The sequence below is a fragment of the Salmo salar genome, chromosome 10, assembly GCF_965601325.2.
Source record: "Salmo salar chromosome 10, fSalSal1, whole genome shotgun sequence".
Classification (NCBI taxonomy): domain Eukaryota; kingdom Metazoa; phylum Chordata; class Actinopteri; order Salmoniformes; family Salmonidae; genus Salmo; species Salmo salar.
Genome location: NC_138300.1, coordinates 90,320,981 through 90,343,939, shown reverse-complemented (window position 1 = coordinate 90,343,939; position 22,959 = coordinate 90,320,981). Strand labels below are relative to the sequence as shown.

Genomic DNA, 22,959 nt, shown 5'->3' with positions numbered 1-22,959 from the left:
TATATCCAAAATTAACTTTATCAGGCAAAGACTCAGCTTCAAAACTCAAAAGAACAGACAATGACTCTTCTGTTTCCCACATCCAGCCACCTTGTCTACGTTGCATCAAACGCCAAGCATCACATACACCGGGAATCTTTGCCTTCAACTGGTCAACGTTTATATCAACTGTTACCCCAGTTATCACGCATTTCATTGGTGCCTTTTTCTTACTTACCCCCATTTGTTTTACTTTAAGCGCATTCTTCCTCTGCCCAACAGAAACACAAACAATGATCACTAGACCACTTCTAGATACCCTCACCGATTCCATATGACCCACCTCCTTTTTCACCCACAGTGAAACCACAAATGAATCAGCCAAAAGGCAAGAATCCACTTTCTCCATAAACTTCAACCCTGTCACAGACTCTTCTTCATCCTGATCCTCTGTGCATACCTCGATCTCCGATGAGTTTACCGCACCTACCACCTCCGATACTTTACCGTCATTCACTTCCATTTCTCCTCCTGACTTCAGATCCCTCTGCTTACACTTTCTACCATTCTTCTTTGACAAACCATCTCCATTTTTTCCACAATTTTTATCCGATTCAAGCTCACGTTCCTTTTCCCTCACTCTCTTAGACCTCTTCTCCCTCATTCCTCCTCCGTTTGTCTCGGCATTGCTTTCCACATGCGAATAATGTGCGAATACCCCATTAGGGGCGCCAGCTTCCCGTCGTCCTGCTTTGCTAAATGAACAAACACTGCACTATAAGTGTGGTAAGAAGTGCTGTATGTATGTATATGTGAATAAGGGTGCGTTTCTTCACTTTGGTATGAACATGTGGCTGATACTTGCTTAGATTGTTGCAAGGAACTATCACGAAGACTGATCATTGCTGAAAACTGATTTAAATTACTATAAAAAAAGGGTAGTCAGGTTCGAGTTTATTTGGCACATTTGTATAAAACATGACTCATTGAACCAGTTCACCATTAGTTAATGTAGAATAATCAACATGTTATCACTCATTTAAACACACAAATGAACAAGAATATTCAAAATCATAAAAACAATTGTACTCAGAAGACAGTGTTGAATTGGCTACTTCAGAAAACGGTCAACAACATTTATACATGTATAGTACATATAGAAAAGGTGAAAGGAAACGCTTTAGGAAAATGTTCACATTCTGCAAAATCGCTTGCAAATACTAGTTAGTTATTCATTGACCTGGCACACATTGCACACTTTACAATTAAGTGTTTTATTTTTAAACCTTTGCTTAATTTCAACATGTTTTTTAAATTCTCTTCTGTTCCAGCAATTGTGTTTTTATGATGTACAGGGAATTTAGAATCTCAAATGTGCAGACAGTGGTGTTCCAAAAAACGAATCAACAAGTGACTGAAACCATTGCATTATTAGTTATGTGGGGTGGAAATGCATGTTACAGATGTACAGTGCATTCGGAAAGTATTCAGACCCCTTGACTTTTTTCACATTTTGTTACATTACAGCCTTATTCTAAAATTGATTAAATCGGGTTTTTTTTCTTCATTTACACACAATACCCCATAATGACAAAGAAAAAACCGTTTTTTTTTTTTAAATGTTAGCAAAACAGAAATATTACATTTACATAACTATTCAGACCCGTTATTTTGTTGAAGCACTTTTGGCAGCAATTACAGCCTTGAGTATGACGCTACACGCTTGGCACACCTGTATTTGAAGAGATTCTCCCATTCTTATCTGCAGAGCCTCTCAAGCCCTGTGAGGTTGGATGGGGAACGTTGCTGCACAGATATTTTCAGGTCTCTACAAAGGTGTTCAATCGGGTTCAAGTCTGGGCTCTGGCTGGGCCACTCAAGGACATTCAGAGACTTGTCCCGAAGCCACTCTTGCGTTGTCCTGTTGGAAGGTTAACCTTAGCCCCAGTATGAGGTCCTGAGCACTCTGGAGCAGGTTTTCATCAAGGCTCTCTCTGTCCTTTGCGATGTTCATCTTTCCCTCGATCCTGACTAGTCTCCCAGTCCCTGCCGCTGAAAAACATCCCCCACAGCATGATGCTGCCACCATGCTTCACTGTAGGGGTGGTGCCAGGTTTACTCCAGACTTGACGCTTGGCATTCAGGCGAAAGAGTTCCATCTTGGTTTCATCAGACCAGAGAATCTTGTTTCTCATGGTCTGAGAGTCCTTTAGGTGCCTTTTGGCAAACTCCAAGCAGGCTGTCATGTGCCTTTTACTGAGGAGTGGCTTCAGTCTGGACACTCTACCATAAAGGCCTGATTGGTGGAGTGCTGCAGATTTGGTTTGTCCTTTTGGAAGGTTCTCCCATCTCCAGAGAGGAACTCTGGAGCTCTGTCAGAGTAACCATCAGGTTCTTGGTCACCTCCCTGACCAAGGCCTTTCTCCCCTGATTGCTCAGTTTGGCCGGGCGGCCAGCTCTAGGAAGTCTTGGTGGTTCCAAATTTCTTCCATTTAAGAATGATGGAGGCCACTGTGTTCTTGGGGACCTTCAATGCTGCAGACATTTTTTGGTACCCTTCCCCAGATCTGTGCCTCAACACAATCCTGTCTCGGAGCTCTAGGGACAATTCCTTCGATCTCAGGGCTTGGTTTTTGCTCTGACATGCACTGTCAATTGTGGGACCTTATGTAGACAGGTGTGTGCCTTTGCAAATCATGTCTAATCAATTGAATTTACCACAGATGGATTCTAATCAAGTTGTAGAAACATCAAGGATGATTAATGGAAACAGGATGCACCTGAGCTCAATTTCAAGTCTCAAAGCAAAAGTTCTGAAACCTTATTTTCATAAGTAATCTGTTTTTTACTTTTCATACATTTGCAAACATTTCTAAAAAAAACGTTTCACTGTCATTATGGGGTATTGTGTGTAGAGTGATGAGGGATCTTTTATTTTTTTTAATCCATTTTAGAATAAGGCCGTAACATAAAAAGTCAACGGGTCTGCAAACTTTCCAAATGCACTGCATGCTGCATGACACACAGAGTTGAACAAAAAAAAGTGTCTACTTACAGAAACATGCACATAAATGACAACAATACAAATGTCATTAATAGGCACTTCATGTGACGAAGTGATGCTATTAAAATTGAGTTACCATTATGTCAACAGGTGACCAAGTGAACTATGTGTGGGGGTGGGGGCACCACTGCACTTGACTGTGTGCAACGATTTGCAAAACAAATAAACAGCAGTAGGACAGACAGAGCATAATGTAACATAGAAATACCAAAAGAAAGACTGAGGTCAGCTGATACGGCTCTGTTGAATTTCCAGTATCTTAAAAAAAAAAAAACCTCAAAATAACAGCAATTCTCACTGCATATTACTTAAAAGTACATATGACCACATCATACCAATTGCTTACAATGGTTGTTCTGGTTGGGGAGTACAAAAAGGTAAACACAAAAGTATCTAACAAGAGCAGTTTTAATGAAGACATAAAACCTACAGCCTGTCAACATAAAACCAAAAAGAGGTATAATTATTTCTTTTTTTAACACATAATTGCTTTTTGAAGCCCTTCAAAACTCTTGAATGACCCCTCCAAATGAAGTGCTAGAAACCAGAAACAATCAGTTAAATGTGATCAGGTTCTTGATCCATCCCTTGAATATAATTAAAATAAGTGCATTCACAGGCTATAACAAGGTACACTAAAAATAAAACTTTGAAGTATTGAAGATAATTATTTGAAAGAACAATGTAAAATATGTCATCACAACACTCCAGATTTGTTTTTAAGCATATTTTATGGCAATTATTCTTGATTTTTAAAAGACTTGACAATCGAGAACAAGTGGCAGATTTAAATTGGTCTCTCCCAATAGCGGTCTGTGAGCTCTGACTGGCAAAGCATCCACAATATCACAAATGTTGTCAATCTACTAACTATACGGTTTGTTCAATGACAATTATGGAAGAAAAATACAATAAAAACATGACATGCCTAAATTACTCAGAACAAATTGGAAAGACATTTGATAGAACAAACTAAATTAATACTGAGCCATCAACCAGTGTTCTCCATCAGTTAGCAATCTATTGGATCGATTCTCCATCAGTTTGTTAAATTACACATCCCTTGACGTGTATCCTTCATTACAACAGGGCTGTCCATCTCAGACTGTGTAGCAGGACCAGGAAAGTGCAGAGACAGGACAGGGCTCAATCCGAGTAAGTCCCCAGTCCCCACAATGACAACTATGCAAAAGCGCTGGCTCATCTTTCCTTATTTAGAGTTTCCAGTCAACCTCCCATAGTCTTTCAAGATCACAGTTAAAAAAGAATCCCAAAATGAATAGAAACAACTCCTACATTAACAGGTTATAAAAACTGAATCCTGGCAAGAAAAATACTTAATTTTCAAATCATGAAAGCAACTGGTCAGAATACAATAATATTGGATATACTAGACTTCTAAACCAAAATTAAATGAATAAATGTTTTTTTTTGGCCTTCATTAACCAGGTTTCCATCCAACCTGCTATTTTTTCAATTTATAAAAGTTACGACGGGCCCGATGGAAACAGCACATTTTTCAGTAAACTTTCCAAATGTTGACAAAACAATATATGCTACACAAGGTGGGATCTTTTTGTGTCAGTAAAATTAATTATCTGAGAAATGTAGGTGGAAATGCTTATGCGCAAATAGTGATAGAATAACCATCATATCGAAGTAAACTTGGAGTCACGTGATGACATGTATGGTCCTCCCACTACAACTCGGGAAAGCATGCAGTTTATTAGGCTACAGATGAAATAAATTATGATGAACTTCACAGGGTGGTGAAAGTGCACAGTGATGAGCTTGATGCTCCTTTACAATAAATATTGAGGGTCTTATTCTGGTGACATGATGGCCATAATAATCTCATCATGTAGGCTATACCTGCACTGTATCTGCGAGCTGTTGGCTAGAGCATAAGGGTCAGTACCAGAGTGGGCACATCCGCTATATAACGCAAAATGTTTTTGTGACAAAACAATCGGAGTTGAAAATGCGATGGAAACCCATTTAACTTATATTCTTTTATATGGGAATTTAACCGCAAAAGTTATTTTTATGTACACTACGTCATCAAGCAAAGCCTTTCATCCGCAACAAGTCAATTTCCCGGAAACACATCTCTGAAAATGTGCATATTGTTTTTATTCACTTTTTTTGAATATTCACAAGAAAATCTGTAGTCAATTGGATGGAAACCTAGCTTCTGACATACTTGTGTTTTAGCACAAAGTATACATTTTTTCTTCCGTATCTCAGGATATATTCACCACATGACCAAAAGTATGTGGACACCCCTTCAAATTAGTGTATTTCGGCCATTTCAGCCACACCCATTGCTGACAGGTGTATAAAATCAAGCACACAGACATTTCATCTCCATACACAAACATTGGGAGTAGAATGGCCCGTACTGAAGCGCTAAATTACTTTCAATGTGGCACTGTCATAAGATGCCACCTTTCCAACAAGTCAGTACATCAAATTTCTGCTCTGCTAGAGCTGCCCCGGTCAACTGTAAGTGCTGCTATTGTGAAGTGAAAACTTCTAGATGCAACAACGGCTCAGCTGCGAAGTGGTAGGCCACACAAGCTTACAGGACGGGACCGCATAGCGCGTAAAAATCGTCTGTCCTCAGTTGCAACACTCACTAGAGTTCCAAACTGCCTCTGGAAGCAACGTTAGCACAAGAACTGTTAGTCAGGAGCCTCATGAAATGGGTTTCCATGGCCGAGCAGCCACACAAGCCTAAGATCACCATGCGCAATGCCAAGCGTTGGCTGGAGTGGTGTAAAGCTCGCCGCAATTGGACTCTGGAGCAATGGAACCACATTCTCTGGAGTGATGAATCATGCTTCACCATCTCGCAGTCTAACAGACAAATCTGGGTTTGGTGGATGCCAGGAGAACACTAGCTGCCCCAATGCATAGTGCCAACTGTAAAGTTTGGTGGAGGAGGAATAATGGTCTGGGATGTTTTTCATGGTTTGGGCTAGGCCTCTTAGTTCCAGTGAAGGGAAATCTTAACGCTACAGCATACAATGCCATTCCAGACAATTCGGTGCTTCCAACTTTGTGGCAACAGTTTGGGGAAGGCCCTTTCCTGTTTCAGCATGACAATGCCCCAGTGCACAAAGCGAGGTCCATACAGAAATGGTTTGTCAAGAAAGGCGTGGAAGAACTTGACTGGCCTGCACAAAGTCCTGACCTCAACCCCATCGAACACCTTTCAGATTAATTGGAACGCCGACAGTACCCGACCTCACTAATGCCCTTGTGGCTGAATGGATCAAGTGGATCTAATGGAAAGCCTACACAGAAGAGCAGTTATAGCAGGAAAGGGGGACCAACTCCATATTAATGCCCATGATTTTGGAATGAGATGTTCGACGAGCAGGTGTCCACATACTAATGGTCATGTAGTGCATCTCCACCAAAGCAAGTGACCCACTGTTCTTGTAACATGAATTCACAGCAAATAATCAAGAACGGGTGCAGGAACAGCATTTTAACACCCCTTCCTAAAACTTAATTCCTAGAATTGTGTTCAACAGATCCGTTTAGATGGGCAGCTTCAAGTGACCATTTCTACAGAAACAATATAATCATGACAACAATAAATAAATGTAAGACACACAAGGACAGGAAAGAAACATTAGGGAATAGGAATCTAGGAAAAAAGGGTGAAATATGAGGATGTTTTTCTTGCTGCCTCAGTGGCACTATGGCCTAGGAGCTGAATTTCTGTTCCAGGCAGCTGCTGGTAAGTCCCTGCTTGTGGTCTCAATGAGACACACAACATTATGAGTTTCAACATTGCAACCCACGTAACTATTACTCAGCCATTGTATTGTTGTTGGTAGCGGCGGTTGAGCTCACGCAGCTCTTTCTCCCGAGCACGACGGGCCTTGTTGGACTTGGTGGAGCGGCTGGAGCGTGTGGACTGGGCAGACTTGGTGCTGTGACAGCGTGATGAGGCCCTCTTCAGGAGGTTTTGGGAGATAGAGCGCTGCAGGTTCTTCATGGAAGATGATGCGGCCATGCTGATGATCCAGGGGTGCTTCAGAGCCTGGCCTGCTGTTAACCTCTCACTGGGGTCAACAGTCAGCACACGGTCGATGAAGTCCTTTGCCAGGTTGGACACACTGGGCCATGGCTGAGCAGGGAGAAAGAAAGAGGTTTAAATGTTGAGAAACTGCACATTTCTATGCACTGGGGGGGTGGTCGAATCAAAGTAATTAATTAGCAGAGAGTCAATTTCTCTAGCACACTGGTTGATACCAGTTCAATTTTGGGGCATGGCTATATTGAACAATACACATAAGAGGGCAGCAGAGTAGAGCAGCTACAGTTTAATATTGCTGTACTGTAAGGCTCTGTAAACCTACAGGCTACATGTTAATAGCACAGTAGTAACTTCACAATGTGAACTTAAACGCCAATTCTTTTTTTGTAGTGTAACATACGGCAACGAGATATTGAGTACAATTTCTGAACCCTAGGATCCAAGGAAAAAGACAAGGCCAAGCATGTCTTTCGCTCCTTCAAAGTGCTGTCCAATGATAAAGGACAGGTGGTGATTTGCCCTTAGACTACAGCATAAACATTAGGCCTTTATAAAGGAAGAATAGCCTCACCCATGTATGTTACCCCAACTGAGAAGCTGAGCCTGTCTGATTCAGAGTATAAGAAAGGCCCCAACGCTCGCACACATTAAGCATACTGCGGTTGCTTCCAGGAACTCCAGCCTTAAGCTACGTCACAAAGTCACGTAGGGGGGGGGGGGGTCGTGTTGAAAGTTCAGAGATGACATGAGCATTACGCGCAGATGAGAAACACAGACACATGTTTTTTATTAAAATGAAACCTAACACATAAGCAACTGTCTGCAATGCATCCAGAATGAATTTAACATTAAAAAAAAAAAAATTAAACTAAAAAGAAGTCTAACTTTTGTTTTGATTCTCTGCTGGGATTCAGGTGTTCAACTCTTTTGGCATGATTGGGTAGCTTTCTAACTGTGAGGAATCTGTCTTTACTACAGCGGAGTCACTAAGTACACTCAAGTGCCCTACTGTACTCTTGTTCCTACCTCAGTCAGATGTTACTAGGGCTGTTGCAGTGACCAAATTACTCCTACACAAGTCACAAAAGCAGTCCATGTGACTGTTGAGTCACGGTAATCTCCTTTTATGCACTCTGGACATGCGTTGGTAGTACTCAACTCACTAACAATCATCAGGATGCTAATGGCCTGGTACTCAGGACTCTATTGTCCCTTTAACCACTATGACATCAATGCAAATTCAATCAAAAATCACATCAAACAGTATGTGGTTCTGAAACTTACCTAACTGTGACTGATCAATTTGAAGAAAGTTCAACAAATCGGTTGAAACAGTAGAAAACATGGTCTTTGTGGATGTTTCAAAGCCCAACAGAACACTTTCTAAGGTGAGGATTAATTCAAAAACATCCATATGCATATTAGAGCGTATTTGAGCATATGTTATTTCAGTATGTTATTTCAGTATTTGAGCATATGCATAAGTCTATATATGAGCCCAAGCCCCCCCCCCAAAAAACGGAATTTAAAATAATGATCGTGCCTATACAATACATAGCCTAGCGCATATTATACATTGCAGAAAAACCACACACAAAAAAAAACCGAATTTACGATGTCTTTGGTACATAATTACAATTAGTGTCCAATTAGTGAATTTTTACTTGGTTTTGAATAGCCTAGTAATGAGGATTGTTTTTACATTTTCATAATTAATAGGCTGACGTTACCTTTAGCTACAGAAACTCTCACCACGGTGCGTTTCCATCTCCTCCCCTCTCTCCTTCATTCCTTTCTCGAGCACGCAGTGAGAGGGGCTGTCAACAGTTAATTAAATGTTTCGTTGTGAAAACATGTTACTATTGATGTGCCCGAACAGACTTCACTTGGTTTCCCAAATTAAGCATCGGGTAGCTGCAGGAACAGGGTTGTTGAGCTCATGGTATAGAGTTTGGGAAGAACGTCACCTTTCACGTAGTGAGAGGCTGCATGCTCCTCAAATAGTGGTTAATGTGTGGAGTGAAATAATCCGAGTAGCCTACCCCGGCACATCAGTGAAAAACCAACCTGCGGGTAAGTGGCCTCCATTCGAGTGCATACAGACATCTTTTTTCCCATGCCCATTTGATAAAGGACCATTATAAATCAAAACAAATTGTACATATTAGTAAAAACAGATTAAATTGAGAATAGTCTGATGGGTGAAAATATGATCAATCACTTGATGAGATTAGCGTGTGCAGCCTGAAGCAAGGACCAGTAAAAAAAAAAAAAAATGTTTTTACTTTCTCAAATCAATAGCCACATCATGCAGCCCATATACACTGCTCAAAAAAATAAAGGGAACACTTAAACACAATGTAACTCCAAGTCAATCACACTTCTGTGAAATCAAACTGTCCACTTAGGAAGCAACACTGATTGACAATACATTTCACATGCTGTTGTGCAAATGGAATAGACAACAGGTGGAAATTATAGGCAATTAGCAAGACACCACCAATAAAGGAGTGGTTCTGCAGGTGGGGACCACAGACCACTTCTCAGTTCCTATGCTTCCTGGCTGATGTTTTGGTCACTTTTGAATGCTGCCGGTGCTTTCACTCTAGTGGTAGCATGAGACGGAGTCTACAACCCACACAAGTGGCTCAGGTAGTGCAGCTCATCCAGGATGGCACATCCAGGAGAGCTGTGGCAAGAAGGTTTGCTGTCTCTGTCAGCGTAGTGTCCAGAGCATGGAGGTGCTACCAGGAGACAGGCCAGTACATCAGGAGACGTGGAGGAGGCCGTAGGAGGGCAACAACCCAGCAGCAGGACCGCTACCTCCGCCTTTGTGCAAGGAGGAGCAGGAGGAGCACTGCCAGAGCCCTGCAAAATGACCTCCAGCAGGCCACAAATGTGCATGTGTCTGCTCAAACGGTCAGAAACAGACTCCATGAGGGTGGTATGAGGGCCCGACGTCCACAGGTGGGGGTTGTGCTTACAGCCCAACACCGTGCAGGACATTTGGCATTTGCCAGAGAACACCAAGATTGGCAAATTCGCCACTGGTGCCCTGTGCTCTTCACAGATGAAAGCAGGTTCACGCTGAGCACATGTGACAGAGTCTGGAGACGCCGTGGAGAACCTTCTGCTGCCTGCAACATCCTCCAGCATGACCGGTTTGGCGGTGGGTCAGTCATGGGGTGGCATTTCTTTGGGGGGGCCGCACAGCCCTCCATGTGCTCGCCAGAGGTAGCCTGACTGCCATTAGGTACCGAGATGAGATCCTCAGATCCCTTGTGAGACCATATGCTGGTGCGGTTGGCCCTGGGTTCCTCCTAATGCAAGACAATGCTAGACCTCATGTGGCTGGAGTGTGTCAGCAGTTCCTGCAACAGGAAGGCATTGATGCTATGGACTGGCCCGCCCGTTCCCCAGACCTGAATCCAATTGAGCACATCTGGGACATCATGTCTCGCTCCACAGACTGTCCAGGAGTTGGCGGATGCTTTAGTCCAGGTCTGGGAGGAGATCCCTCAGGAGACCATCCGCCACCTCATCAGGAGCATGCCCAGGCGTTGTAGGGAGGTCATACAGGCACGTGGAGGCCACACACACTACTGAGCCTCATTTTGACTTGTTTTAAGGACATTACATCAAAGTTGGATCAGCCTGTAGTGTGGTTTTCCACTTTAATTTTGAGTGTGACTCCAAATCCAGACCTCCATGGGTTGATAAATTGGATTTCCATTGATTATTTTTGTGTGATTTTGTTGTCAGCACATTCAACTATGTAAAGAAAAAAGTATTTAATAAGATTATTTCATTCATTCAGACCTAGGATGTGTTATTTTAGTGTTCCCTTCATTTTTTTGAGCAGTGTATTTTGATTTAAAAGACATTAAGTTTTGTACCATTCACAACTAAAGTTGCCAAACAGATTTAGAGTTAACATATAGGACCTGTTTCAAATGATCACTTTTACGGTCAACATAGTCACCTAATAAGCGCACTCGTTCCGGAATTGGGAAAAATATCCCTTCCATTTTATTTAGCTAAGTTATATACTTCTTATTATAATGGTGTGGGACTTAAAGCATATATTGTCTGCAAAATGAAGTAGCCTACAGCATGGCACATAGCCAAATAACATACATTAGGCAAAATGTTCTTCTGAAATACATTTTGTAATGTTTCTTTAAATGGATTTGAATGTATTCTAAAATAAATGGATTTATTGTGATGGTGTATATTCAATTGATTAATTCTACTTTTTTTTTAAGCGTAGATGTTCCAAAGGCTCACATCAGCAGCTTGTATGCGTGGGGGCCTGGAGATGCTAAACGTGTTTGTTAATTACCAGAAGACCGGCAGTCTTTTGCATGACAATAACCAGCTAAGACAATGTCATGACCGCCACAGCCCTAGATGTTACACCTCCTGAACTGTAAACTGCTGCATTTCCAAATCACCCAGCAGACACCCAATATACATATTTTTAGACCCACAGAAATCTCATGAGCTTAATATGCATGACACATATACATCCCCAAACCGGCATGAGGCTGAAGGCATTTCTGATAATTACCACTATGTCCACTACTCCAAAACAATCTACTCAAATATTTCTTTTAAAATCTACAGTGCCTTGAGAAAGTATTCATACTCCTTGACTTATTCCAAATTTTGTTGCGTTACAGCCTGAATATAAAATGGTTTAAATATATTTTATTCTTGCCCATCTACAAACAATACTCATAATGGCAAATTAAAAACATGTTTTTAGAAATGTTTGTAAATCTACTGAAAATTAAATAGAGAAATCTCATTTACATACAGTACTAGTCAAAAGTTGACAAGCCAACTCATTATCAGCGTTTTTCTTTATTTGTACTATTTTCTACATTGTAGAATAATGAAGACATCAAAACTCTGAAATAACATATTTAGAATCATTTAGTAAACAAAAAAGTGTTAAATGAAAATAAATGTTATATTTGAGATTCTTCAAAGTAGCCACCATTTGCCTTGATGACAGCTTTGCACACTCTTGGCATTCTCTCAACCAGCTTCATAAGATAGTCACCTGGAATGCATTTCAAGGTGTGCCTTGTTAAAAGTTAATTTGGGGAATTTCTTTCCTTCTTAATGCGTTTGAGCCAATCAGTTGTGTTGTGACAAGGTAGGGGTGGTATACAGAAGATGGTCTTTTATCAAATAGGGTTAAGTCCATATTATGGCAAGAACAGCTCAAATAAGCAAAGACAAACAACAGTCCATCATTACTTTAAAACATGAAGGTCATTCGATGCGGAAAATCAAGAACTTTGAAAGTTTCTTCAAGTGCAGTCGCAAAAATCATCAAGGACTATGATGAAACTGGCTCTCATGAGGACCGTGACAGGAAAGGAAGACCCAGAGTTAACTCTGCTGCAGAGGATAAGTTCATTAGAGTTAACTGCACCTCAGATTGCAGCCCAAATAAATGCTTCACAGAGTTCAAGTACCAAACACATTTCAACATGAACTGTTCAGAGGAGACTGTGTGAGTCAGGCCTTCATGATCGAATTTCTGCAAAGAAACCACAACTAAAGAACACCAAGAAGAAGAGACTTGCTTGGGCCAAGAAACACGAGAAATGGACATTAGACCGGTGGAAATCTGTCCTTTGGTCTGATGAGTTCAAATTTGAGATTTTTGGTTCCAACCGCCGTGTCTTTGTGAGACGCAGAGTAGGTGAACGGATGATCTCCGCATGTGTGGTTCCCACCGTGAAGCACGGAGGTGGTGTGATGGCGTGTAAGGGCTATTTGACCAATAAAGAGAGGGATGGAGTGCTGCATCAGATGACCTGGCCTCCAATCAGGCCTCCAATCACCCGACCTCAACCCAATTGAGATGGTTTGGGATGAGTTGAACTGCAGTGAAGGAAAAGCAGCCAAGTGCTCAGCATATGTGGGAACTCCTTCAAGACTGTTGGAAAAGCATTCCTCATGAAACTGGTTGAGAGAATGCCAAGAGTGTGCAAAGCCGTAATCAAGGCAAAGGGTGGCTACTTTCAAGAATTTCAAATATATTTTGATTTGTTTAACACTTTCTTTGGTTACTACATGATTCCATATGTGTTATTTCATAATTTTGATGTCTTCACTATTATTCTACAATGCAGAAAATAGTAAAAATAAAGAAAAACCCTTGAATGAGTAGGTGTGTCCAAACTTTTTACTTGTACTGTAAGTATTCACACCCCTGAGTCAATACTAGAGGTCGACCGATTAATCGGAGTGGCCGATTAATTAGGGCCGATAACAAATCAGTAATCGGCATTTTTGGACACCGATTTGCCGATTTAAAAATAAATAAATAAATAAATGTCACAGGCCGGCTCATAGCCTGTGGCAAAAATGAGAGGACATCGACAACTGGTATAGGCCAATTCAAAATGTTCTTTATTATAAAACAAAACTATTAACTATAAACAAAGAAAAAAAGGAATGAGGTGTGGAAATGTCATAATGTAAGGTGCATGGATGCGTGAATATGTATGTGTAAACATGACTGAGTGGAAACTAAATACAGCTACAAAGGAACAAACAAAACCGGATCATACCTGGAGGAGCAGGGAGAAAGAGAGCAAGCCCAGCGAGCCAGAAGCTCAGCGAGGAGCCAGACCAGGCAGACCCGAGAGAGGTTAGTGGAGCAGTTGGTTAAATACCCTGAGCCCAGGTGGCTCCAATCACACCAGCTGCAATCACTAACGACCCTCCTCTGCCTGCAGGGGGAACTACCCCTGCACTGCAGAGGAGGAGCCGTGACTATCTATCTATCTATATTTATTTATTTATTTATTTATTTATACACCTTTATTTAACTAGGCAAATCAGTTAAGAACACATTGTTATTTTCAATGACGGCCTAGGAACGGTGGGTTAACTGCCTTGTTCAGGGGCAGAACGACAGCTTTTTACCTTTTACCTCGTTTTTGCAACCTTCCGGTTACTAGTCCAATGCTCTAACCACCTGCCTTACATTGCACTCCACGAGGAGCCTACGTGGCAGGCTGACTACCTGTTACGCGAGGGCAGCAAGAAGCCAAGGTAAGTTGCTAGCTAGTATTAAACTTATCTTATAAAAAAACAATCAAATCTTAACATAATCACTAGTTAACTACACATGGTTGATGATATTACTAGTTTATCTAGCGTGTCCTGCGTTGCATATAATCGATGCGGTGCCTGTTCATTTCTCATTGAATCACAGCCTACTTCGACAAATGGGTGATGATTTAACAAGCGCATTTGCGAAAAAAGCACTGTCGTTGCACCAATGTACCCAACCATAAACATCAATGCCTTTCTTTAAAATCAATACACAAGTATATATTTTTAAACCTGCATATTTAGTTAATATTGCCTGCTAACATGAATTTCTTATAACTAGGGAAATTATGTCACTTCTCTTGCGTTCCGTGAAAGCAGTCAGGGTATATGCAGCAGTTTGGGCCGCCTGGCTCATTGTGAACTGTGTGAAGTCCATTTATTCCTAACAAAGGCCGTAATTAATTATGACATAACATTGAAGGTTGTGCAATGTAACAGCAATATTTAGACTTAGGGATGCCATCCATTAGATAAAATACGGAATGGTTCCGTATTTCACTGAAAGAATAAACGTTTTGTTTTCGAAATGATAGTTGGAGCCATTTTAATGACCAAAGGCTCGTATTTCTGTGTGTTATGTTATAATTAAGTCTATGATTTGATAGAGCAGTCTGACTGAGCGATGGTAGGCACCAGCAGGCTCGTAAGTATTCATTCAAACAGCACTTTCGTGCGTTTGCCAGCAGCTCTTCGCAATGCTTCAAGCATTGTGCTGTTTATGACTTCAAGCCTATCAACTCCCGAGATTAGGCTGGTGTAACCGATGTGAAATGGCTAGCTAGTTAGCCGGGTGCGCGCTAATAGCGTTTCAAACGTCACTCGCTCTGAGACTTGGAGTAGTTGTTCCCCTTGCTCTGCATGGGTAACACTGCTTCGAGGGTGGCTGTTGTCGATGTGTTCCTGGTTCGAGCGAGGAGAGGGACGGAAGCTATACTGTTACACTGGCAATACTAAAGTGCCTATAAGAACATCCAATAGTCAAAGGTATATGAAATACAAATCGTAGAGAGAGAAATAGTCCTATAATTCCTATAATAACTACAACCTAAATTTTTTTTACCTGGGAATACTGAAGACTCATGTTAAAAGGAACCACCAGCTTTCATATGTTCCCATGTTCTGAGCAAGGAATATAAACCTTAGTTTTTTTACACGGCACATATTGCACTTTTACTTTCTTCTCCAACACTTTGTTTTTGCATTATTTAAGCCAAATTGAACATGTTTCATTATTTATTTGAGGGCAAATTGATTATTGAGTCCGTATTTTATCTAACGGGTGGCATCCCTAAGTCTAAATATTCCTGTTACATTGCACAACCTTCAATGTTATGTCATAATTACGTAAAATTCTGGCAAATTAGTTCGCAACGAGCCAGGCAATGAATGCAAGAGCAGTGACACAATTTCATGTTAGCAGGCAATATTAACCTGTTGGGGATAGGGGGCAGTATTTGCACGGCCGGATAAAAAACGTACCCGATTTAATCTGGTTACTACTCCTGCCCAGTAACTAGAATATGCATATAATTGTTTGATTTGGATAGAAAACACCCTAAAGTTTCTAAAACTGTTTGAATGGTGTCTGTGAGTATAACAGAACTCATTTGGCAGGCCAAAACCTGAGAAGATTCCAAACAGGAAGCGCCCTCTCTGACCATTTCTTGGCCTTCTTTGACATCTCTATCCTAAACAAAGGATCTCTGCTGTAACGTGACATTTTCTAACGCTCCCATAGGCTCTCAGAAGGCGCCAGAACGTTGAATGATGACTTTGCAGGCCATGGCTGAAAAACAGTAGCGCATTTGGTAAGTGGTCGATCTGAGAACAATGAGACTGGCGCACACGTGCACGAGACGACTCCATGTTTACATTTTCAGTCTTTGAACGAAAACAACGACTCCCGGTCGGAATATTATCGCTTTTTTACGAGAAAAATCGCATAAAAATTGATTTTAAAAAGCGTTTGACATGCTTTGAAGTACGGTAATGCAATATTTTGAATTTTTTTGTCACGAAACGCGCCGGGTGCGTCACCCTTCTTTACCCTTCGGATAGTGTCTTGAACGCACGAACAAAACGCCGCTATTTGGATATAACTATGGATTATTTGGAACCAAACCAATATTTGTTATTGAAGTAGAAGTCCTGGGAGTGCATTCTGACGAAGAACAGCAAAGGTAATCCAATTTTTCTTATAGTAAATCTGAGTTTGGTGAGTACCAAACTTGGTGGGTGTCAAAATAGCTAGCCTGTGATGGCCGGGCTATCTACTCAGAATATTGCAAAATGTGCTTTCACCGAAAAGCTATTTTAAAATCGGACACCGCGATTGCATAAAGGAGTTCTGTATCTATAATTCTTAAAATAATTGTTATGTTTTTTGTGAAAGTTTATCGTGAGTAATTTAGTAAATTCACCGGAAGTGTTCGGTGGGAATGCTAGTCACATGCTAGTCACATGCTAATGTAAAAAGCTGGTTTTTGATATATATTGCTCAAAAAAATAAAGGGAACACTAAAATAACACATCCTAGATCTGAATGAATGAAATAATCTTATTAAATACTTTTTTCTTTACATAGTTGAATGTGCTGACAACAAAATCACACAAAAATAATCAATGGAAATCCAATTTATCAACCCATGGAGATCTGGATTTGGAGTCACACTCAAAATTAAAGTGAAAAACCACACTACAGGCTGATCCAACTTTGATGTAATGTCCTTAAAACAAGTCAAAATGAGGCTCAGTAGTGTGTGTGGCCTCCACGTGCCTGTATGACCTCCCTACAACGCCTGGGCATGCTCCTGATGAGGTGGCGGATGGTCTCCTGAGGGATCTCCTCCCAGACCTGGACTAAAGCATCCGCCAACTCCTGGACAGTCTGTGGTGCAACGTGGCGTTGGTGGATGGAGCGAGACATGATGTCCCAGATGTGCTCAATTGGATTCAGGTCTGGGGAACGGGCGGGCCAGTCCATAGCATCAATGCCTTCCTGTTGCAGGAACTGCTGACACACTCCAGCCACATGAGGTCTAGCATTGTCTTGCATTAGGAGGAACCCAGGGCCAACCGCACCAGCATATGGTCTCACAAGGGATCTGAGGATTTCATCTCGGTACCTAATGGCAGTCAGGCTACCTCTGGCGAGCACATGGAGGGCTGTGCGGCCCCCCAAAGAAATGCCACCCCACACCATGACTGACCCACCGCCAAACCAGTCATGCTGGAGGATGTTGCAGGCAGCAGAAGGTTCTCCACAGCGTCTCCAGACTCTGTCACGTCTGTCACATGTGCTCAGCGTGAACCTGCTTTCATCTGTGAAGAGCACAGGGCACCAGTGGCGAATTTGCCAATCTTGGTGTTCTCTGGCAAATGCCAAATGTCCTGCACGGTGTTGGGCTGTAAGCACAACCCCCACCTGTGGACGTCGGGCCCTCATACCACCCTCATGGAGTCTGTTTCTGACCGTTTGAGCAGACACATGCACATTTGTGGCCTGCTGGAGGTCATTTTGCAGGGCTCTGGCAGTGCCCCTCCTGCTCCTCCTTGCACAAAGGCGGAGGTAGCGGTCCTGCTGCTGGGTTGTTGCCCTCCTACGGCCTCCTCCACGTCTCCTGATGTACTGGCCTGTTTCCTGGTAGCGCCTCCATGCTCTGGACACTACGCTGACAGACACAGCAAACCTTCTTGCCACAGCTCGCATTGATGTGCCATCCTGGATGAGCTGCACTACCTGAGCCACTTGTGTGGGTTGTAGACTCCGTCTCATGCTACCACTAGAGTGAAAGCACCACCAGCATTCAAAAGTGACCAAAACATCAGCCAGGAAGCTTAGGAACTGAGAAGTGGTCTGTGGTCCCCACCTGCAGAACCACTCCTTTATTGGGGGTGTCTTGCTAATTGCCTATAATTTCCACCTGTTGTCTATTCCATTTGCACAACAGCATGTGAAATGTATTGTCAATCAGTGTTGCTTCCTAAGTGGACAGTTTGATTTCACAGAAGTGTGATTGACTTGGAGTTACATTGTGTTGTTTAAGTGTTCCCTTTATTTTTTTGAGCAGTGTAAATATGAACTTGATTGAACAAAACATGCATGTATTGTATAACATAATGTCCTAGGATTGTCATCTGATGAAGATCATCAAAGGTTAGTGCTACATTTAGCTGTGGTTTGGGTTTATGTGACATTATATGCTAGCTTGAAAAATGGGTGTCTGATTATTTCTGGCTGGGTACTCTGCTGACATAATCTAATGTTTTGCTTTCGTTGTAAAGCCTTTTTGAAATCGGACAGTGTGGTTAGATTAACGAGAGTCTTGTCTTTAAAATGGTGTAAAATAGTCATATGTTTGAGAAATTGAAGTAATAGCATTTCTAAGGTATTTGAATATCGCGCCACGGGATTCCACTGGCTGTTGACTAGGGTGGGACGCAAACGTCCCACCTAGCCCAGAGAGGTTAACTCAATATGCAGGTTTAAAAATATATACTTGTGTATTGATTTTAAAGAAAGGTATTGATGTTTATGGTTAGGTACATTGGTGCAACGACAATGCTTTTTTCAGTGCTTTTTTCGCAAATGTGCTTGTTAAATCATCACCCATTTGTCGAAGTAGGCTGTGATTCAATGAGAAATTAACAGGCACCGCATCGATTATATGCAACGCAGGACACGTTAGATAAACTAGTAATATCAACCATGTGTAGTTAACTAGTGATTATGTTAAGATTGATAGTTTTTTTTATAAGATAAGTTTAATGCTAGCTAGCAACTTACCTTGGCTTCTTGCTGCCCTCGCGTAACAGGTAGTCAGCCTGCCATGCAGGCTCCTCGTGGAGTGCAATGTAAGGCAGGTGGTAAGACCGTTGGACTAGTAACCAGAAGGTTGCAAAAATGAATCCCCGAATACCCCCTGAACAAGGCAGTTAACCCCCGTTTCTAGGCCATCATTGAAAATAAGAATGTGTTCTTAATCTGACTTGCCTAGTTAAATAAAGATGTAAAAAAAAAAAAAAAATTTAAAAAAAAAATATTTATATATAATATATATATATAAAAAATTAATAATTTACAAAAAATCGGAGGCCAAAAATACCGATTGTTATGAAAACTTGAAATCGGCCCTAATTAAAATCGGCCATTCCGATTAAATCGGTCGACCTCTAGTTGTGTTTGCCCCAAACATAACGCTTTGTATTCAGGACAAAGTTAAGTTCTTTGCCACATTTTTTGCAGTTTTACTTTAGTGCCTTATTGCAAACAGGATGCATGTTTTGGAATATGTTTTATTTTGTACAGGCTTCCTTCTTTTCACTCGGTCAATTAAGTATGTATTGGGGAGTAACTACAATGTTGTTGATCCATCCTCAATTTTCTCCCATCACAGCCATTAATAAACTCTGCAACAGTTTTAAAGTCACCATTGGCCTCATGATGAAATCCCTGAGCGCTTTCCTTTCTCTTAGGCAACGGAGTTAGGAAGGACCCCTGTATCTTTGGGGTGAATGGGTGTAATGATACACCGTCCGAAGTGTAATTAATAACTTCATCATGCTCAAAAGGATATTCAATGTCTGCTTTTTTTTTTACCCATCTACCAATAGGTGACCTTTCCGAGGCATTGGAAAACCTTTGTATTTTGAATGAATTTGTAAACATTTCTAAAAACATAATTCCACTTTGACATTATGGGGTACTGTGTGTAGGCCAGTGACACAAAATCTCAATTTAATCCATTTTAAATTCAGTCTGTAACACAACAAAATATGGAAAAAGTCAAGGGGTGTGAATACCTTCTAACGGCCATGTATGTACCAGTACATAGACTGGTATTGGTACCCTCTTCATCACTCAATAATATGTGGTGTGTGTCAGTGTATGTACTGTCCAAGTAAAATTGTCCAAGTAAAATTTCCCCATGAGTATATCATATAACGTTATCAACACGTCAAATGAGGACTGCTCAATAGGGGATTGTAGAATTATTAAGAAGTAGAGAAGACAACAAATTAGTAAGAAACAGAAAATAAATGGATGAGGAGGGTGTAACGTTATAGGTGCTTACCTCCCCAGAAAAGCTGTACTTCCCCTTGAGGATCTGACGGTAGAGGCGCATGCGGTTGTCATCCTCAAAGGGCATGGTTCCACTCAGCAGAATGTAGGAGATGACCCCTAGAGCCCACATGTCCACAGCATTGGTGTATGGCTTTCGTACCAGGATCTCTGGGGCAATGTACTCTGGTGTCCCACAAGTGGTCTTCATCAAGCACTCATCACCCTTCTTACGAGTGCTGGCCAGCCCAAAGTCAGTGACCATAATCTTAGAGTCCGCACCGGGGTGATAGTAGAGCAGGTTCTCAGGCTTGAGGTCACGGTGGGTGATGCCAAGTGTATGTAGATACTTGACCCCGTCCAGTACCATCTGTAGGACACGTGTAGCATCACGCTCTGTGAAAGAGCCACGGGCAATGATACGGTCAAAAAGCTCTCCCCCTGTAGCCAGCTCCATCACCATGTACACTCTCTCAGCTGTCTCAAACACCTCCATCAGCTGGATAATGTTGGTGTGGCGTACACGCCGCAGGACACACAGCTCTGACTCACATACCTCACGTCCCTCTCTGTAGCGCGTCTCTATCATCTTGATGGCGTAGGGCTGCCGTGTGCTCTTATGCTCCACTCGCACCACCCGGCTGAAGCTACCTCGGCCTATCAGCGCCTTAATGTCATATTTGGCTGTGACCCGTGGGTCAAACTTAGCTCTGTACTTGGCTACCTTGTTTCTGCGTGGGTCAGAGGCTTCTGGTTGGCCTGTGTTTGTGGGTGCCTGGGCGGCTGAGAAAGCTGCCTGGGGCGGGGGAGAGCCTGTTTTCTCCCCTCTCATTTTACTCCCACTGCCGTCGCCTCGGATGAAATGTTTGTAGATGTCGGTCTGGAGGGGATCCACCTTTTTGACCAAGTCGAGCTGGACATCTCCAGGTGGCTCAGGGAGGACCTTACTCGTCCTGCACCCCATCACATCACAATCCTGTCCCACTGGGACCAGCAGGACATCCTCATCGCCCACACAACATCCAAGCACTGAAAAGCATCAAGCCACAGGAGGCAGCCAATGTTCTTGAAGAAATGCTGCAGTGGCCCACTGAACCAATCACTGTGGCAGACCACTCAGAAAACAGACTTCACTACACTGAAGTAGACTGATGAAATGGGGCAATTCTGAAAGAAAGAATACAGAGCAAACAATTATACATTTGAAATAAATGATTGTCCAATACCAAGTTCAACAGCAAAAAAAATTGCATCCTGAAAGATTAGATCCATTGACTGATTTGACAAACATTGCCCAGTAGCATTTAGGCCTATTTGCTGTGGCAATGTATCACGTTCTACCTAAACTGACAACCGTTGACTACACAAAATAAAATCCTGATTTATGTTAGTAGAATCAACACTGGGCTGTCTGGTAAACGTTCTAGAATCTGGCCTACCAAGATTGCCTATAAAAAATAAAATCGGCATGTGTTGACATACCGCTAAATAACGGTTCACCCATCCCACCAACTACCCCCCCAGATCCATATCCATTTACGCTTTAGGCCTGGATACATCGTATACTGACCTTGTAAACGAGGAAAATAGCGGTGTTGGCAACAGCTGCCATGTATCAAATATATAATGTATCCACAAATGAGAAAATTATACAATGTTGTCATAAACTGCAGAATGTATCATTTGGTGGATGTAACCAGCAAAATGACTTTGTCGGCCATGATGATTGTAACAAACCTAAATGCCGATAGTAGCCTAGCATTCCTCTATAGCATGAACTAAAAGTATAGGCCTAAAAGTTGTTTGAATGTTTATGGTTGGGATTTGAAACAATTTGCCAGATAAAGATAGTGAAGTTCCAAGCCATTATAGTACATTTATATTGATCGAATGTTACAAAAAATACATGTAAACATTGTATGAGTACATTTAATCGTATTATATACTCTGAAGCATCAAAACATAAAATCTCACTTTATATCAAAGTTAGCTAATTAGCAAGTTAGCTAGCAACATACGACAGCGGGAGTAATAAGGCAGAAGTCCACAACTTGCCAAAGCCAACCTCCTCACCCCACTCTCAGCTGTTGTCTCAATTTTTTTGGTTCGGATTTTTCAAAGTTGAATCCAGATGATAAAACGGCACACTGCTCCCTTATGGCTCTGATAACGTTTCAAGTAAATTGCAACAAGTTGATGGCTTCATTTTGCGCGTAAAGTAACAACGCCATGGCAAAAAAAGCAGATAGAAGCGCTCGGTCGTTCGCTTCATAAAACGGTGTTCTTGAGTGGGACCACCTTTTTTCCTGCAAACTTCTTTGTTGGAACAACCTCCTCGTCGGCTTCTTTCTACCCCAGAAAATCCTCACGAGTACGTCGTGAGGTCACTTCCTGGATACAAAGAAAAGTACCGTACCAACGCATATATTTAGTTTAACTAAAAGATTACAAGAATAACTGCCAAAAGTGTGGAAAATACATGAAACGTTGAAATCGCTCTTGAATTACAGTGTAGGGCAGACCTACCTGAAGTTATTATCCTGCTAACTAACTCTGTCATAATATTTTTTCATTATTAGGCTAATAAATTAAGTGTTGAAGTGGGTAATTCTATGTATTTCAGAATTTTGTTTTCTCTTGATGCTGCAAGATCTATAT

At 41.7% G+C, this 22,959-nt stretch overlaps 1 protein-coding gene across 1 annotated transcript; it reads right to left on the bottom strand.

Annotated features, from left to right (window-relative positions):
• Positions 1–916: 916 nt before the first annotated feature.
• Positions 917–22,677, bottom strand: LOC106560821 (serine/threonine-protein kinase H1 homolog). Its single transcript, XM_014124153.3, has 3 exons — positions 22,375–22,677; positions 20,315–21,468; positions 917–7,187 (listed from the first exon to the last, which is right to left on the bottom strand). The coding sequence occupies exons 2-3, from the start codon at positions 21,263–21,265 to the stop codon at positions 6,870–6,872; spliced, it is 1,269 nt and encodes a 422-aa protein (XP_013979628.1). The 5' UTR covers positions 21,266–21,468; positions 22,375–22,677; the 3' UTR covers positions 917–6,869.
• Positions 22,678–22,959: the final 282 nt, after the last annotated feature.

Coding starts and splice junctions, on each gene's coding strand:
- LOC106560821 (XM_014124153.3), bottom strand. CDS start 21,265: ATGGGGTGCAGGACGAGTAAGGTCCTCCCTGAGCCACCTGGAGATGTC. Junction 7,188..20,314: donor AGTACAGCTTTTCTGGGGAG/GTAAGCACCTAT, acceptor CTCCCTGCTCAG/CCATGGCCCAGTGTGTCCAA.